We start from the raw sequence: 13,495 nt of genomic DNA on the forward strand, positions 1-13,495 counted from the left end.
CAGCCAGTTGAGCTCCTATTTTTTAGATCTGGTCCTGTCCCCACTGCTTGCTCTCCCTCTCGAGGTCAAGAATCTAAGTAATGCTTATCCTGACACTGTCAGGTAGTGGGATGTCAGGTAAATCTGGTGCCCTTGTGGCTACTGCTAAGTGGCAGAGCACATGGTCCACACAACCACAGAAACCCCATTTTAATTAAAACCACTCTTGCTTTCCTACCACAGTCCTTTGGATAGAGGTGAGTTTGGAGAGCGCCATGTGGTGATGGTAACCTAGGCTGAGCTGAGAGGCCAGGCATTTCTGAACTGCAAAGAGCTTAAAGCGGCTGGGCTGTCACTGGTGGTGCCGCCTCCCTGAGAGTCCAGCACTGGAGAGGCCGAGGCAGAGGGACAGCAAGTCTGAGGCTGGTCTGGGCAATTCTGAGCTAGGCACAGTGGCACACACCTATAATCCTAGTACTTAGTGGATGACTACAGGAAGGAGTTCAAGGCTAGCCTGGGCTACATGGTCAGCTTGAGACTAATCTGGGCTACATGAGATCTCTCTAAGACAGACAGCAGACAGACAGACAGACAGAGCCATTCATTCAACTGTTCATTCAGCACTGGGGATCAAACCCAGTGTCTTATGACTAGGAGGTGGTGGCGCACACCTTTAATCCCAGCACTTGGAAGGCAGAGGCAGGTGGATTTCCAAGTTCAAGGCCAGCCTGGTCTACAGAGTGAGTTCCAGGACAGTCAGGGCTATACAGAGAAATCCTGTCTGGAAAAACCAAAAGGAGCTAGAGAGATGGCTCAGTGGTTAAGAACGCATATTGTTTTGCAGAGGACCTGAGTTCAATTTCCAGCCGCTACATCGGGCAGCTTACAACCTTAGCTCCATGGGATGCCGCAACCTCCGGCAAATGCACATATACACGCATGTACATGTAAATAAATAATAAAAAAATATTTAAAAAGAACAACCAAAAACAAAAACAAAAACAAACAAAAAAACAAAAAAACAAAACCCAAAACATTCCAAACTCCACAAAAACAAAACAACAACAAAAAACCAAACCCAAACCAACCAACCAAAACCCCACCCAGAGTCTTACACACACTCTACCACTGTGCTCTCAAATGGCCAGTGTGAGAAGGGTCCAGCCACGGGCTGAGGGGCTGAGAGCAGGAAGGAAGTGCCCAGGAGGGGAAGGCTGCCCTGAGGAAAGCTACAGCTGCGGAGGTGGGATACGACGGCGAGGGCTCTCACAGTCATCTCTGTCAGACGGTAAGGCCCGGGCAAACGGCATCCAGCTGGAAGGACCGAGCGCCGCCCTACTCGAGCTGCTGAATTTAAAAGCGTCACATGGAGTTTGTTCAACCAGGACTGACTGGCTTAATTTATTGACAGGGTCTCTGTACCAACCCCGGCTGTCCTGGAACTTGCTATGTAGACCGGCCTAGCGCGCCTGGGTTGTTTTGGGGTTTGGTTTCTTTGAGCACTGTTTGTGGAGCGCTTGCTCTGGCCCCGTTTCTCGCACGGAGTGTTTCAAACAGCCCTTCTGTAGCCCGGGCCACCGGCGGGGGACCTTCCTCAGCAGGCCACCAGTGGGCATCAGAAGAGGTCAGCCCTTCTGGGTTGCATGGTCAGCAAATGACAGCGCAAGGCTTTAGCTTTGCTCTCCCTGACTCTGGCACCCACGTGGGAGGTACAGCAGAGCCACAAGCCCTCCCCCGTCATCCTCTCAGAATAGGCCCCCACGGAGGGTGGGCGGAGGCTACCCACCTTCATAGGCCTTGGCAGCATTCACTAGGCTGGACCACTCCAGGCCGGCGGCCGTGTCCGGCAGCGGCATCATTCCAGGGTCCAGCCGCCGCAGGGGCCGGTCCCGCCCGTCAGCCAGCGAGAGCTCCGAGGCCGAGATGGCGGCTGTGTGAGAAAGTGGAGACAGGGAGGTGGCTCAGAGTGTAGGTGGGACCCTACTCAGGTATGCATCAGGCTCCGGCGCAGCGAGGGCGCCATGATGCCACGTATCTGTGTGGGCAGCATGTCTCTATGGCACCAGGGAGGCTGAGGTGACCTCAGAGCAATGGGAGACCTGGGAGAGAGCAAGCCTGTGCTAGAGCTGGCATCAAGTCCCCGAGGCTTAAGGAACACCGAGAAGGCCGGGGTGGCTGAGAGAGGGCGGAGAAGCGACAACGAGAAATGAGCCTTGTGGTCACCACGAGACTCCGTTCTTTCACCTCAAGTGTCATGGTCCCTCCTGAGGGGGTGTGCAGGCCACCCTGGATGTACAGACAGGCTACCTGGCCGTCCCCACAGCAATATGGCTAATCAAAGGCTTGGGGTAACCTCCAAATTTGTTCTTGCAGCAAATATCCAGCATCCTGGTATTCTGTCTGTAAGGCTGGGGTGAGTGGGGAGGCTGCTGTGACCAGGCTGTTGGGGCAGAGTCACTGGGGAGCTGAGGGCGTAAGCACGTGTCCTTGAGGAGTCTGACTTCCTCTGGGCTCGGGTGACCCTGTGTTTGGCCAGCAGTATCTGAGGTCCCTTGGAGCACGTGCGCGCCCTTCCCTCCCTCACAGGACCGGGTGCCCCACCTGCGGTGCCCCCCTCCCAGCCCTGGTGTGCCCACGCTCACATTTCTTCTCTGGGAAGCCATTGCCGGCGGCTGCCATGGTGCTGGGCGCCCCGCTGGGTGGGTGGGGGTGCTGGTGCTGGCGGCGGGCGGGCAGGGTGCTGGAGGGGAAGGTGCAGGTGCTGGTGAAGAGCACGTCGCTGGGCAGCCCGGGCTCCAGGCTGGCGGGGCTGGCAAAGCTGGGCTCCCTGCGCCCGCTGCACAGGCTCTCGTCCGACAGTGTCCGCTGCAGGCTCTTCTGGGGGGACTGCTGCCAAGACAGGGTGGGGCAAGGGGTTGGCACGCTGGGCTTCTGGTCCCCGTCCTCAGCGGCTTCTTGGCAAGTTCTTACCCACCCAACGTCCATTTCTGTACTCTGACTGGTCAAACCATGAGACTTCCCCAAGGGGCCCCTACCCCTGCCTTGGGGCCATGGCTTCTGATCCCGGCCTCCAGCTGGAGCCTTATACAAGAGCTTCATCACTGACTTACAGCATGGTCGCAGCTAGCCACGTAGCCCAGGCTGGCCTGAAACGTGGTCCTACTGCCTCAGTCTCCTGAGAGCTGGGACTACAGGTATGTGCCATGGTGCCCAGCGAAGAGCTGTCCCAGTCCCCACAGACTGCCTGCCCGACTGTGGGCTAGGCAGGGGCAGTGGAGGCACCACAGTGCTTGCTGCTTTGGTCTCACTGTCTCTGGGGAATGAGAGCCCAAGATGCTCCCGGGCGCCCACCCTGCTCCTGGACGCTGTGCTCTGAGCAGCTGGCTACGACCATTGCCCTCTTGGGCTCTGGGAGAAAGTCATGAGAAGACCCAGCGTCTCCGGGGCCTTCCCCGGCTGGCTCAGTGCTGGTTCTGGCCCTAACTGACAACAGGCTCCCTCCCCACTTGCACACCGCAGGGACCAGCAGACACCGAAGGCTGGGCCCGAGGGGAGCGCACCGGGCCCCTCTCGCGCTCCAGCAGCCACGCACCCCAGGGTCCCGATCCTGTTCTGGCCCCAGGCTGTCCATGAGAATGAGCTTCTTCAGGTCGTCTTCGACGGTAGACTTGTAGTTCTTCCGTGGGGACCGGAGGTCTCGCAGGGACGCCCTCAACCGTGGCTGACCAAAGACATTCTTTGTGTTGGTGTCCACCTGTCTGGAATGAGAACAGTGGAGTCAGAGGACCATCTGGAGCGGGGAAGGCTAGCCACCACCAACAAACGGCTGTTCCTCCTCTGTCACCTGCCTCTGGGCACACTTGTCTGTGCTGGGGACCCGCTGGGACCGGGCCTATTCCGAGGGCCGTGAGCCAGCGGGCAGGGACTACAGGGGAACCTGCAGTCTAGGCAAGCGAACACAGTTGACTCTACTCAAGAGACAGGAACGTGTCTCAAATCAGGCCAGGTAGAGTCTTGGGAGGGGTGACAGCTGGGGGGAGGGGAACAAGGGCGGAATCACCTGGAGGGACGTTCCAGGTGGAAGAGTGGGAGGAGGTGAGGCCTGGAGAAACCAGGGGCAGACAGACTGTGAGAGCCACAGCGGGACCCATGATTGTTCTGAGCTGACAGCCGGCCAGTCTTGGGTTCTGATGTGCGTTAGGAGGATGGACAGTGGCAGGGCTCCTGAGCACGGCCCCGACAAGAATGATGGGGTGGTCCAGAGAGCCCTCACCTCTGCTCTCAGAATAGGGTAGGTCGGGTGGGCTGTCCTGTCCTGTCACATGGGACAACACACTCCCCCTGTACCACAGGGTCCCGAGGCCCAACTGCTGCCACCCTAGGCTTGGTCTCCCAATCCAGAGGGCAGATGGGAAGCAGAGGGCTTTCTCCTCCTCACTCTTCACCGTGCTGACCTGCAGCTCTGTCTCCACAGCTTCCAGAGCTTACCTCTGGGGTCACTGGGCCCAGGAGAGAACAGGAGAACAGGCTTGGCTCTCAATCCTGGCCCTGCCTGCTCCTGCTGCGGGCTCTCGGACGAGTCCCCCTACATTCGGATGACAGCGGCCCCCACAGGCTCATCTGTCTGAATACTTGGTCCCTGTCCCCAGCTGGTGGAACTATTTGGAAAGGAGTTGGAGGTGTGGCACTGGGGGTAGGCTTTGAGGCTCCAAAATCTCTCCCCATTCCCAGTGTCTGTCCCTCCCTAGGGGTTGTATCTCAAGAAGTAAGCTCTCAGTACCGTTCCAGTGCCTGCCTGCCGGCCTGCCTGCCACCATGCTCCCGGCCATGATGGCCATGCACTCTAACCCTCTGAAACTGTTAGCCCCAAATACACACTTTCTTTTACAAGTTGCCTTGGTCACAGTCTCTTCACAGCAATAGAAAAGTGAGCGAGACAGTGTGGCACAGCTGGAGAATGCCTCGGAGAACGGCTCTGGGATCTGACAGAAGCAGATGTTTGAGGCCCTTGTGGCTCCCGGCTCTCTGCCAACCAGCCTGCTCCCCCACGGCTCCTTGCCTTCTACCCAGAAGCCCCCAGGGCCAGTGTCACTTGCAGGCCTCCTCTTGCCTGTCTGTGGCCTGGCCCAAGACTGACACCCTGCTGAAAACCCGGGCTCTGACCTGAGTCCTTCCGCTTCTAAGGAGAAACGGTGAAAGGAACAAAGGCCTGATGAGACCACACCTCGCACCAGGCTCTGAACCTGCACAGCAGGGGCTGTGTGTGGCTCAGTTGGCAGAGTGTTTGTCCAGCACACACTAAGCCCCAAGTCCCATTAGATTCAGCCTGTGCCGCATGCCAGGTGTGGCAGCAATCCTAACACTTAGGTGGAGCCATCTTCAAAATCTGAACCGCATCTGCCATCTGGAAATACCAGCCAAACCACAGGAGGGCTGGAGAGATGGCTCTGAGCTTGCTGCTCTTCCAGAGGACACAAGTTTGGTTCCCAAATCCTATGGTGGGTGGCTCACAACCACTTGTCACACTTGTCACTCCAACTCTAGGGGAATCAATACCTTCTTCTGGCCTGCAGACACAGACATACACACACAGACACACACAATAAATAAATAAAAACAAGAACCAAACAAGCAAACAAAAAACAAAAAAGCCATTCACACTTATTTTTGTGGTGTTTTTTGTTTGTTTGTTTGTTTCGAGATGGTCTCTCTCTGTAGCTCTGGATATTCTAGAACAAACTTGCTGTGTAGCCCACATTGGCCTTGAACTTATACACACCCAGTTTCCTCTGTTTCCAGAGTACTGGGATTAAAGACACATGCCATCATCTCTATTTTCAATTTTAAGTTTTATTTATGTGTATGTGTGTCCTGCCTGCACGTATGTCTGTGCAGTATGCTCCTCTGCCTGGTGCCCAGGGGACAGAAGGCGGCACTGGATCCCCTGGAAAAGAGGCCAGTGCTCGGAACCACTGAGCCATCTCCACATCCCTTATTTTAAAACTTAGTTAATTTCTTTGTGACGATGGGATCAAACCCAGGGCCTCATGCATGCTGGGTAAGCACTCTATTACTGAAATACACCTCAGCCCTCAGCCCTTCCTTTGTTCTTCTGCTTGGCTTTTTTGAAAGAGGGTCTTCTCAGGCTGGCCTGGACACACTGTCCTCCTGCCTCAGCCTCCTGAGTGCTCAGGATGGAGGCCCGAGCCACCATACCTCTGTCATGTTTATATCACATGTTTATATTAGACTGAAAGACTAATATGATGCCTGACACATGAGCATGTTTGATTTGCAAACTACGCTTTGCTTACAGAACACCGTTTCCTGGGGGCGTGAGGGCTAAAGATCACCTCTGGAGAGCAGGAGTCACACTGCATGGTGAAAGGCTCTCTCTCCTGAACTGAGTCTATTTTACCACAAATGTGTGTCACAAGCAGCCTAAAGCAGACTGGCACCTGGCCTTCCCCATTTGTTACTGGAGAAAGAAAGCGTCTCTGAGCCCAGAAATGAAGGCAGACGTCTTGGGCTGCAGGAGGCTCTGAAGTCTGCATTCTCTTTCTGTTTCTCCGTGGCCGCCTTTGCGATTTTTAACAAAGGCAGGCAGAGAGGGCAGCGGGCTTTCTTGTCCGGCCATATTCCTGCCTAAATCAACCCGCAGGCCTAAGGTAAGCTATCTCTGTCCCTTACGGGAAAGGAATTCTCTGGACAAATTAAAAGCTTACAGCTGGGAGGAGAGCAGGAAGAGGCAGAAGGACAGACAGGCGCAGGCAGAACACACTCCGATGCTCTCCTGAGGCGGCTGGCAGGCCTCCCCTCCCCCAGGAGCCTCACTGCAGGTTCCTCTGCCCTGGTGAGGAGCAGGTCTGTCTCAGAATAGCTTCTGCAGAAGAAGCGTCCAGCCCCCCTCTGGAGAGAGTATAAAAAGACCCACGGAAGACACTGAAATGGGTACTTTCTCTACACAGGCAGTTCTGCTTCGGGGAAGGTCTCACTTAGAAAAGCCACAGGAACACATGATGCAGAGAACATGTATGGGTCCTATCTATGGAGCTAATACAACTTGCAGATTATATGCAGCAGGGCGAGAGGTATAGCTCAGGGGCAAAGTCCATGCCTAGCATGGACTTAAAAAAACAATAACAATAACAACAAAAACCCTCTGAGGATGATAAACAATTGTACTACCACTGAGCCACACCCCAGCCCCTCACTGGGGGATTCTAGGCAGGGGCTCTACCACTGAGCCACACCCCAGCCCCTCACTGGGGGATTCTAGGCAGGGGATCTACCACTGAGCCACACCCCAGCCCCTCACTGGGGGATTCTAGGCAGGGGCTCCACCACTGAGCCACACCCCAGCCCCTCACTGGGGGATTCCAGGCAGGGGCTCTACCACTGAGCTTCATCCTAAAATGCCGATACAAATAATTCCCTCAGAAAGAGTGTGACTTCAACACCACTTATTGTTTCTTCTTCATCTAGCTCTCTGGTCTCCACAGTTGTCTGAATCTAATGATCTTGGGGCTGGTGGTTGTACACTATTCTACGGAGAAAGCACGCTGTGACGTGTTGATCTACACCAAAGGGGGAAAGGAGCCACAAACGTGCACACTCCCATAACTGAAGCATTCAGGGGGCTGAGGTAGGGGGACTGTGAGTTCAAGATGGCCCTGGGTGCTGAGAGTTGCAAACGGCAAGAAAGAAAAGAAAGAAAAGAAAGAAAGAAAGAAAGAAAGAAAGAAAGAAAAGAAAAGAAAAGAAAAGAAAAGAAAAGAAAAGAAAAGAAACTGCTTGTTATGAAAGACTGACAAGCTGAATTTCATCCCTGGATCTGCAGTGGGAGTGAGAACTTACTCCTGAAAGTCGTCCTCTGACTCCACAGGTCTGCGCGCGCGCGCGCACACACACACACACACACACACTTAATCCAAACCACCACCGACCCCAACAACTGCCCCCAACTAAAACAACTCAACAACTAAGACAAAACCCTAAACATTCTGCAGTATTTACTTTTCTGCCTTCCGTATTTAACCTTTCAAAGCACAAGTGGAGGAGCGCACCGCGCTCAAGGCTCTGTCCAGCGCTCCAGCGCTCCTAGACAGAGCTCTGACTGCCCACACTGTGTGAACTCAGAGTTCGCCATGCTGCGTTTGAATTCTGTCAGAAAGAGAACCACCACAAAGGAAGCTGTGGGGCTGGGGGGGCGGGCTGGGGGGGCTGGCCCGGGGGTGGAGGGGACCGGCTGCTCTTCTCGAGGGCCCTGGTTCCGTTCCCAGCACCCACACGGAGCCCCACACGCTACAAGCACTGCGCATACGCGGTGTGGACATAACAGGAGGGGGAGGCCCCGGCAGGAGAGGAAACGGCAGCAGCATTTCCTCCTGTCACAGGCAGGGCGGGAGTGCAGACAAGCAGTGAGTCAGGTGTGGCTGTGTGCCATCCCAGCCGACGTGGCACTCTGGCCTCCAAATGGGATGGCTCCCCTGGGCCCAGGTTAATTAAGCTAATTAGTACGGCTGTCAGCCTGGCAGGGCTGAGGGCTCTGCCAACATGGCTGGCAGAGGCCAATGGGAAAAGGTAGGGACAGTCCTACTGTTTGTGGGTAATTGGTGCCCATCGAGAGGCTCCTGTGGCTCTTGTCTTGGCGGCACTGAGCTGGATCTGGGGGGTTCCTGAGCCCCAGGAAGAACGGAGCCTGGAAGCAGCAGTCGACCGCTGGAAGCCGGCCCCCACAGCCCACTGAACCCACATTCCCCTTCCATGGCAGAAGCACTACCATCTTCAGCGTCGTAGCTGGGGAAACTGAGGCTAGCCATGTCCTTCAGCTCTTCTGAACCAATAGTGACTTGCTTGTGAGACAAGCAGCGCTCAGCATGCAGGCTGGAGCCATGCTGAGTGTCGTGTGTGTGTGTAACTGTGTGCATTGCTCAGGCAGCCATGAGGAATGGGCTCCAGCGCCAGCTTCACATCCCTGGCGAGGGCACTGACATTCTAGGAGCTTGACGTGAACTATTCTGAACCCCGGGATTACTGTCACTGCAGCTTCGGGTAGCAGGTGCGGTTGACCTGTTTCTTCCTGGGGACTGCTCGCTCTCCCAGGTCCTGGGCTGCTCCTTGCTGCCGTGGGTTTCCACGGTATACTCCGTGGCACTGTGTGAGTGGGTCGTCCATCTTCCTGGACGTGGGCGTTCACGCCCGGATCCTCAGCGGTGACTGGGGCCTGTCTTCCTGACTGCCCCTCAACTATGCTGCAGGCCCTGTGGTATCAGTAAAAGCTACTCTGGGGGCCTCCTGTGCCTTGTTCTGGGTCCCTCAGACAAGGGTCTCTATGACATGGCGTGCGGAGGCACCGAGGAATCAGTATCCGCGCGGCTGAAGTCCAAAGGACAGGCTGAAGTGTGCCTTAGCAACCTGAACCGTGTCTGAGCACAGAGCCACCTCGCTGTGAGCTGGTGCCAGCCTTTCGGCCTGATCAGCCTTTGAGGGGGAGGCTCCAAGGATGCAGAGGCTTCTGCCTCCCGCGCCTCTGCCGCAGTGTGGCCTCCCAGGCTGCCATGCCCTTCACCAGCCAGTCCTGTGCTTGTAGGCTTTGGATGACCCTGAGTCCCCACAGCCTCCCTGCGCCACAGTTTAAAGAGACGGATCCTGAGATATGGCCACTGGCGGACCCCATGTCTAGCCATCCCTCTGGTGGCGGAGTGAAGGCAGGCCACTCACCGGAGAGCAAGCAAGAGAGGCTGCCTGGCCACCTCTGAGGCAGAGCTGTTGGCCAGGGCTGACCTGACGGCTCTGTTGTGGTGGGTGCTCGGTCCCAGCAGCTCACGGCCTGCCCTTCCCCAGCTCAGACCATTTTTCATCAGCACACAGCGTGTGCATGAACACAGGACATCATTTTCCCCCAAGAAGTCTCTCCCAGAAGAGGAGTATGCCATTTTGTACCTGGTCCCCGTGCCTGGGTCTGAGAGACAAGACAGCCTTGGTTTGGGTCCTGAATTTGCTCTGCCTTGTCTACTGGGGGTCCTTGGGGGAGGTACTAATGGTGTACCTCTGGGAAATGGGGCAAGAACACGGCCCTTCTTGTGGGGTCCCCAGGAGGGTACAGGGCTAGGCAGCAACCCTGGCTGACCTGTCCCCTGCGCTGGCTGCAGTGTGGTCCTGGGGGACATCAAGCTTTAGACAAGGCCTGCTCGGACTGTTAGCCACCCATAGCCGGGGTCTATGAAAAGGAGGCGGAGACAGCGAGTAGGCCTGCTAAGTGCTCTGGTGGCCTTGGGGAAGGGAAATCCAGGGCTGTGACAGGTCTTCCGGTCTGGAACACCAACTTCTCCCTTCTGGGTTCTGTGCCGACACATCTGGTGACACCCTAGGTTTGGAAACCTTGTGCAGGCAAGGCAAGACTTCTACCACCAAGCCTGACCCCCAGCAACAGTGTCAGATTTCAGTGGCGGGTGTCTGAGCTCAGGGAGTTTGGCCAGGAGTCAACAACAGTGTTTTCTGAAAAGCTGGGTGCGATGCCTCAAGAGTGTGGAAGTGGCAAGGCCTCCATCTGGAGGTGTTCGGGAGGGTTTGAGTAAAAAGCTCCGTGGCTGGGGTGCGACTCAGTGGAGAGGACATTGCTTAGGAGGCACAAGGCCCTGGTGTGACCTCTGGAAAATAAAATAACCGCCTCCTGCCAGGCAACTCCATAAGCACCAAGTCAGGCCTGGAGAGGTGGCTCAGTGGTCAACAATGGTTTCTGCTCTTGCAGAGGACCAGGTTCAGCTCCCAGCACCCGCATGGTGGCTCACAGCTGCCTGTAACTCCAGTATGGGGGGATCCAATGCCCTCTTCTGGCTTCTATGGGCACCAGGCATGCACAGGGCGCACATACCATAACACAGGCAAAACACAGAAAAGAAAAATAGATAAATCCTAAAAAGTAGAGCATTCAGTCAGTCTTTTACATTTGTGACTTTAACAAATATATCTGTAGCCAGACATGGTGACACACATCTACAACCCTAAGCCAGACGCAGGCCAAGTTTCTGTCTTAAAAAACCAAGGGCTGGGGATGTAGCTCAGAGAACAAAAATGTTGCCTGCTGTTTACTAGGTCCTGGATTCCACTGCCAGCATCAGGCGGGGAAAAAAGTGTGTGTGTGTGTGTGTGTGTGTGTGTGTGTGATCCAGATCACGGGTAGAAAGCTTGTCTAGCATGTGCAAGGTACTGGGTTCAATCTGAAAAACAAAAACAAAAAACCACAAAATAATGTGACCTCACTTTGGGGAGCCCATCAGGCTGAAATGAAGCCACCAGGGTGGGCCCTAATCTGACAGGACCGGAGAAAGTGCCACAGCCCCCCAGAGGGAGAGGTCCTTCTGGGAAGTGAAGCAGCCCCTCCTGCTGGGGAGGGCCAGTGTAAGGCGGCGAAGCAGATGACACCAGAGAGGCCCATGAAGCAGACGTGTTTCCCCCACAGCCAGCGGTGGGAGAGCCCTCGGAACCCTCCAGAACCCTGCCGAGCCCTCCAGAACCGTGAGACCATCGTTTCTGCAGTGTGCGTCTGCATCCCTCCCTTCGAGGGGCCTGAGGATCCACACAGCTGCAGGTGAGGCAGAGGGGCGGGACACATGAGGAGTCAGGGGAGAAAGGCACCAAAGCAGCCGCAGGACACACGGCAGCGCACGGGGTCTACAGGGTTGGGCCTCTGGCTGTACCGAGAAGCGGGCGCCTCTTGCTTTTTGGGGTTGTAGAATCAAATGAGATCCATGGCGAGCACGTTTACTGACCAAGCTACCCCAGTGTGTGCTGGGCAGGTCACAGGTGTCCCATGACCGAGACAGTGGCACCTGCCTTCCGGTGGGAGGAGTGTGAGATGGGAGGAGACACGGACACGAAGGCTCGCCTATCCCGGCTGGAAAGCCTGATTGGGGAGGTGGCGTTAGCCTGCCACCGTCTGGGAGGAGACTGCCAGGCCGGCACAAAGCTCCTGCCGAGGGGCTGGCATGCTCAGGTCAGTGTGGCTGGAGCAGAGTGCAGGATGGAGGGCCGGCACGGATCGGGCAGGAGCTGGGCAGGAGTCTGTGAGAGGAACTCGGCACATTGGTACAGATCTTGCCCAGAGGTCCTGAGCCTCCAACACTAACCGGGGCGGGCGGGGCCCCTGGAGACCGTGAGAAGGAGAGCAAATGACCAGAGTCTAGTTTTTAGAGTCCCCTCTGGCTGTCAGCTGGGGGAATCCATGTGAACTGGATTCTCAGAGCCTGCCGACATCTCCAGGGACCTGGCTCTGTCTCCTGGTGCCTCTCCCCCCGCAAGCTCTTTGTCACCCACGAATTTAAACAGCCCCATCCAGGTCAGGGAAGAGCTGCTCAGAACACACGGAGGAGCACAGAAACTCCTCATCCACAAGAGTAGGAGTTTGGACTTGGCTGCGTGGGCTCGGATCCAAGGGCTGTCTCCACTGCACGGAGCCCTGAGCTCGGTGCCCCATCTGTAAATGGGGAGGATGCCGCGTCCTCATGGAATTGTGAGCCTTTGATAAACGAATGCATTTAGAGAAGGCAGGAGAGACAGGAAAGGCGCTTGCTGCCAGAATGGAGGATCTAAGTTTGACCCCTGGGAGCCACAGGGAGGAAGGAGAGAACTACCCCGGGAAGGTGTCTTCTGACTGGCCTCTCCTCAGTCCCTGGCTAAATTAAGCCATTAGTAACCCTGACATGTGAAAGAGAACTCAGAACTGAGCCTAGCATCTGGGAAGCACACAATAAATACTGGTTGTCTCATTCTCCAGTTGAAGCCTAAAAGCTCATGTGGGCGAGGTGGCGCATGCCTGTAATCCCAGCACTTGGGGAGGCAGAGGCAGGCCAATCTCTTGGAGCTCGAGGCCAGCCTGCTCTACAAAGCGAGTCCGGGACAGCCAGGGCTACAGAGAAACCCTGCTTCGAAACAAACAAACAAACAAACAAACAAACAAACAAACACCCAAACAACAAAAAGACTAAAAGTTCTTTGCAGGAGATTAACAGTAACTTATGGATACTAGGTAATAATATCATTGAGTCATATTTTTAACTGAGTCAATCCCCAGCCCCTCACTGGGGGATTCTAGGCAGGGGCTCTAGCACTGAGCCACACCCCAGCCCCTCACTGGGGGATTCTGGGCAGGGCTCCACCACTGAGCCACACCCCAGCCCCTCAATGGGTGATTCTGGGCAGGTGATCTGCTGAGCCACACCCCTAGTCCCTTACTGGGGAGATTCTGGGCAGGGGCTCTACCACTGAGCCACACCCCAGCCCCTCACTGGGGGATTCTAGGCAGGGGCTCTACCACTGAGTCACACCCCAGCCCCTCACTGGGGGATTCCAGGCAGGGGCCCTACCACTGAGTCACACCCCAGCCCCTCACTGGGGGATTCTGGGCAGGTGATCTGCTGAGCCACACCCCTAGTCCCTTACTGGGGAGATTCTGGGCAGGGGCTCTACCACTGAGCCACACCCCAGCCCCTCACTGGGGGATTCTAGGCAGGGG

At 56.0% G+C, this 13,495-nt stretch overlaps 1 protein-coding gene across 1 annotated transcript in view; it reads right to left on the minus strand.

Annotated features, from left to right (window-relative positions):
* Sipa1l3 (signal induced proliferation associated 1 like 3) overlaps positions 1 to 13,495 on the minus strand; it is a 174,864-nt gene that overhangs the window by 6,075 nt on the left and 155,294 nt on the right. The window contains 3 exon segments of the mRNA XM_060366603.1: positions 1,766 to 1,909; positions 2,622 to 2,868; positions 3,572 to 3,737. Coding sequence (XP_060222586.1) covers positions 1,766 to 1,909; positions 2,622 to 2,868; positions 3,572 to 3,737 — 557 coding nt within the window.

The sequence above is a fragment of the Meriones unguiculatus genome, chromosome 14, assembly GCF_030254825.1.
Source record: "Meriones unguiculatus strain TT.TT164.6M chromosome 14, Bangor_MerUng_6.1, whole genome shotgun sequence".
NCBI lineage: Eukaryota > Metazoa > Chordata > Mammalia > Rodentia > Muridae > Meriones > Meriones unguiculatus.